General features: G+C 19.7%; 1 protein-coding gene across 1 annotated transcript; it reads left to right on the plus strand.

Annotated features, from left to right (window-relative positions):
- Positions 1–647: 647 nt before the first annotated feature.
- On the plus strand, positions 648–5,067 carry LOC117180718 (tubulin gamma-1 chain-like). The gene is made up of 3 exons (XM_033373206.1): positions 648–950; positions 4,812–4,958; positions 5,050–5,067. The coding sequence occupies exons 1-3, from the start codon at positions 705–707 to the stop codon at positions 5,065–5,067; spliced, it is 411 nt and encodes a 136-aa protein (XP_033229097.1). The 5' UTR covers positions 648–704.
- Positions 5,068–5,572: the final 505 nt, after the last annotated feature.

Consider the following 5,572-nt stretch of genomic DNA (forward strand, 5'->3'; position numbering starts at 1 on the left):
GCAAATTCATCTTGTTTGGTACAAAAATAATCTTATTAGTTGAAAATTAATATTTTTCGTTGAAAATACATTTTTTGTTTGTTAAAAGTTGAACTTTTTTGGTTAAATTTCATTTTTTGTTTATAAAAAATGTAACTTTTTTGTTAAAAATTTAACCAATTTGTTGAAAATTCGTCTTTTTAGCAGAACATTGATCTTTTTGTTTGAAAATTCTTTTTTGTGTTCGTTAAAAATTTAACTATTTTGTTAAAAATTCGTCTTTTTAGTAGAACATGGATATTTTTGGTGGAAATTCATTTTTTTTGTTTGTTAAAAATTGAACTATTTTATTAAAATTCATTTCTTCGGTTAAAAGTTTTAATATTTTATTGCAAATTCATCTTGTTTGGTACAAAAATAATCTTATTAGTTGAAAATTAATATTTTTCGTTGAAAATAGATTTATTTGTTAAAAGTTTAATTCATATTTTTTTTTGTAGAAAATTAATGCCAACTAAACCTATTAATTTAAAATTAATCTTTTTGGTTAAAAGTTCAACTATTTTGTTGAGAATTCATCTTTTTTCGTTGAAAATTAATCTTTTTCGTTGAAAATTCATTTTTTTTTGTTTGTTAAAAGTTCAACTATTTTTTTGAAAATTCGTCTTTTCTGTTAAAAAATTAATCTTATTGGATAATGTCTGGATTTCCTGGTCAAGGAAATCATGTCGCCCTATGAAAAATGCATAATTTTGCGCATTTTTCTAGTTGGATTTGAATTTTGGAAGAGACTTTGTGCAGAGCATGGTATCAGTCCAGAAGGAATTTTGGAAGATTATGCGACTGAAGGAACTGATAGAAAGGATGTTTTCTTTTATCAGTCAGATGATGAACATTACATTCCACGTGCTGTTCTTTTGGATTTGGAACCTCGAGTTATACATACTATTATGAATTCTTCATACTCGAAGGTATCAAAATTCAGGGTATATTATTAAAGTTATTGAAATTCCTTGAAAATAAAATAAAATACAAATTAAATGAAATTAATTTAATTAAATAATCATTTTCTTATTTTTTTTTTCAAAAAATTTATTTAAAACGTTTTATTCGCTTACTCTTTATTTATCCCAATTTGGAACAAAGAATTTAATAAAATAGTTGTTTTTATTTAAGCAAAGGGAGTGTCGGTAAAGAAATATAATTTCACTTTGAACAGGGAATTTTTGCGATAATAATTTAAATTAAAAATTCATCTCTGATTGAAAGTGTAACTACTTTGTTGAAAATAATTTTTTTTAACTAAAAATGTAACTATTCTAGTAGAAAATTTAATTATTTTGTTTTTAAAAAACGCTATTTTTTTGTTTCTTAATAATTAGATTTTTAAAAGAAAAATTAACAATTCTATTTTTGGTTGAAAATATATCCTTTTTGGATAATACTTCAACTATTTCTTTGAAAATTGATATTTTTTATTTAGAAATAAAACTAGTTGTACGAAAATTTATTTACATTATGAAAAATTGTTTTTTTTTTGTAGAAAATTAATCTTCATTGTCTTTTTTAATTTGAAATTCAACTGCGTCGTGAAAAATTTACGTATTTTGTTTAAAAAAATATATTTTTGTTGGTAGAAAATTATCTTTTTCTTTAAAAATTAATCTTCTTGTTTAAAAATTCAAGTTTTCCCGTTAAATATTTACCATTTTAATTTTTTAAAATCATCTTTTTGATGAATGAAACACTCATTTTTTGTCTAAAAATGTTTATTATTTAACTTTTTCTTGTTGAAAAATTATCCTTTTTACCTGGCTTTTTGGGTATAAATTGATCTTTTCTTCGTTAAAAATTATTGTATTTTGTTAAAAAACGATTGTTTTTTTTTTGTACAAAATTATTTAATTAATTAAATTAAATTTATTAAGTTAAATTAAATTTTTTAGTAAGTTTTTTAACTGAAAATTTCACTTTTCCATTTAAAAAATTCATAGTTTTAGTTGGAAATTCATTTGTTTGGTTCAACATTAATTTTTAATTGAAAATTAAAATTTTTTATCTTAAAATTTAATTATTCAGGTTTAGTTTGAAAAATTTTTTTTCAGTAAAAATAAATTTTTATCTTTGGAAATTCAGCTACTTCGGTTAAAAATTCATTGTTTTAGTTGAAAACTGTTATGTTTGGTTTAAAATTAATTCTTTTTTTCCCCCTAAAAATGTTACTATTCCATTTTTTTTGTTTGTTAAAATTCAATTATTTGGTTGCAAAGTTGCCTTTTTTAATTAAAAATTCAACTATTAGGTTAAAAATTCATGTGTTTTCCAGAAAAATGGTCTTTTTGGTAGAAAATTAATCTGTTTATTTGAATATTAATTTTCTTATTAAAAAATTCATATTTTTGGTTGAAAATGTAACTTTTTTTCAAGGTAATATATTTTTTGTTTAAATTACATTTTTTAATTGAAAATTTCGCTTATTTCATTTGAAAATTACACAGTTTTAATTAAAAATTTATATGTTTGATTAAACATTAAGTTTTTTAACTTAAAATTTATTTTAAGTTTTGGTTGACAATTTTCTTTTTTAGCAAAAATAATTTTGTTCTTGAAAATTCAACTATATCAGTTGAAGATTTAATTTTTTTTTTTAGTTGAAAACTCTTATGTTTAGTTTAAAATTGATTTTTTTAACTAAAAATTTTACTATTCCATTTTCAGTTAGGAATTATTTTTTTAGTTAAAAATTTAACTACTTGGTTGAAAATTGGTCTATTTTATTAAAAAATTGTATTGTTTGGCAGAAAATTAATCTTTAAAAATTATCTTTTTGGTTGAAAACTGAAGTGTTTTATTTAAATATTTATGATTTTAGTTAAACATTTATCTTTCTGGTTTAAAATTTAATTATTTAAGTTTTGGTTGACAATTTTTTTTGTTAGTAAAAATAATTTTGTCGTTGAAAATTAATTTTTTTAACTAAAAATATTACTATTCCATTTTCAGTTGAAAATTATTATTTTTTATTTTAAAATTGAAATATTTGGTTGAAAATTAATAATTTTTAGATGAAAATTCAACTATTTCGTTTGAAATTATTGTAATTTGTTAAAGAATTGTATTTTTTGGCAGAAAATTAATCTTTTTATTGGAAAATTAATCTTTTTTGTTTAAAAATTCATCTTTATGGTTGAAAATTGAACTGTTTCAGTTAAAGATTCATAATTTTATTTAAAAATTCATCACTTTGGTTAAAAATTGAAGCATTTTGTTGAAAATCTGTGTTTTGTTGTGGAAAAATTTTTTTTTTAAGTAAATTTTTTAACTAAAAATTTTAATTATTCCATTTGAAAATTCCATATTTTTAGTTGAAAATTTATATGTTTGGTTCTACATTAATTTTTTTAACGTAAAATTTAATTATTTAAGTTTTGGTTGACAATTTTTTTTGTTAGTAAAAATAATTTTGTCGTTGAAAATTAATTTTTTTAACTAAAAATATTACTATTCCATTTTTAGTTGAAAATTATTATTTTTTATTTTAAAATTAAACTATTTGGTTGAAAATTAATCATTTTTAAATGAAAATTCAACTATTTCGTTTGAAATTATTGTATTTTGTTAAAAAATTGTATTTTTTGGCAGAAAATGAATCTTTTTATTTGAAAATTAGTCTTCTTGTTTAAAAATTATCATTTTGTTTGAAAATTGAAGTTTTTTATTTAAATATTCATGATTTCAGTGAAAAATTTATCTTTTTGATTTAAAGTTTAACTATTCAAGTGAAATATTTACAATTTTTGTAAAAAAATTTATCATTTTGTTTGAAAATGTGACTATTTTTTCTTTAAGGTAAGTTTTTTAACTGAAAATTTTATTTATTTCAATTGAAAATCCATAATTTTAGTTAAAAATGCATCTGTTTGGTTCAACATTAAACTTTTCAACTATAAATATTACTATTCCATTTTCGTTTGGAAATTATTTTTTTTTTTTTTAGTTAAAAATTCAACTATTTGATTAAAAATTTGTCTTTTTCAAATAAAAATTCCACTATTTCTTTCAAAATGAATCTAGTCCTCTTTTTAGATAAAAATTTATATTTTGGTTTTAAAATTTAACTATTCTATTTAAAGATTCATAATTTTATCTAAAAATTCATCACTTTTTGAAAATTGAACTATTTTGTTAACAATTTTTTTTTTTCAGTAAAAAATTATTAATCATATTTAAATGTTCGTCTTTTTGGTTGGAAATTCAAGCGTTTCAGTTAAATATTGATCATTTAAGTTAAAAATTTATCATTTTAGTTTAAAATTTAACTATTCAAGTTAAATATTTACAATTAAATTTGAAAATTCATCATTTTGTTTCAAATTGTAACTATTTTTTTTGTTTTAAGTAAGTTTTTTAACTAAAAATGTCACTGATTCTAATTGAAAATTCCAGTTTTAATTGAAAATTGATCTGTTTGAATATTAATTTTTCTAACATAAAATTTAATTATTATTTTTCACGAGTTTTCAAAAGTTTTGGGGGATTTTAAAAGATTCCAAAGAATTTTAAATATTTTAGGTAATTTTCAGAGACTTCAAGGAATTTTTTAATTATTTTTATTCATTTGATTTTATAAGGTTTCTGAAAACTTCGATTATTTTAATTCGATTTATAGAACATTTTGTATGAACATTTTTACAAGATTATAATTCTATCTTTTGAATATGAATTGAATAAAATGTGGGCTCTAAAAATTCTTGCAGAATTATATCAAGATTTATTAAATTGATATGAAAAAAAAAAGAATTCCTCGTGTCCTAATTTTTTTTTCTTACAAGCTCTACAATCCAGAAAATGTTTATTTATCAAAACATGGGGGTGGTGCTGGAAATAACTGGGCTTCTGGATACCATCAGGGAGAGAAACTTCAAGAGGAAATTTTCGATATCCTGGATCGAGAAGCAGACGGAAGTGATAGTTTAGAGGTACGATTTTTCTTACAAAAAATTTAAATTAAATTCTACTTTTCCATTTAAAGATCTATGCATATAAATTCCTAATTTTCGTGATTTTTAGAATCAAAAATCAGTTTAAAAAATTCTAAACCTTCCAAATTGAAAATTTTTCGAATATTAATTATCCAAATTCAATTTAATTGTAAATTTTCAGAGCCAAAAACTTTTCATTTTTCTAGATTTACCATGGAAAATTCTTCAATTTCGTTAATTGGAAAACTTTTTACGATTAAAAATGTATAAATAAAAATTCTTTAATTTTGATGATATTTGAAACAGAATTTTTTATTTGTAAAACACATTTTAAAATGGAGAATTTTTAAATTTTGAATTTTTTTGTGATCAAAAGTCAACTTTTCAATATTTAAAAAAGATTGAATAAGATTTACAAAATTATCAAAAATGTATGTGGATCATTTTAACAAGTTTTTTAATTGAGTAGGATTTGCAAGAAAATTTTAGGAAAAATTCTAGAACATTTTTTTTTTAATAATTTAAAATTTAAAAAAATGTAAAACAACATTTATATGTTTCAATATTGTAAATCATTTTATGGAATTTTTTTTTTTTAGGATTTTAAAAAA

The sequence above is a fragment of the Belonocnema kinseyi genome, chromosome 9 (assembly GCF_010883055.1).
Source record: "Belonocnema kinseyi isolate 2016_QV_RU_SX_M_011 chromosome 9, B_treatae_v1, whole genome shotgun sequence".
NCBI classification, from domain to species: domain Eukaryota; kingdom Metazoa; phylum Arthropoda; class Insecta; order Hymenoptera; family Cynipidae; genus Belonocnema; species Belonocnema kinseyi.

Excerpts from the sequence above, each read along its gene's own strand:
- LOC117180718 (XM_033373206.1), top strand. The coding sequence starts at position 705 with ATGTCGCCCTATGAAAAATGCATAATTTTGCGCATTTTTCTAGTTGGA. Across the intron at positions 951-4,811 it reads TGAATTCTTCATACTCGAAG|CTCTACAATCCAGAAAATGT; the intron begins GTATCAAAATTC and ends TTTTCTTACAAG.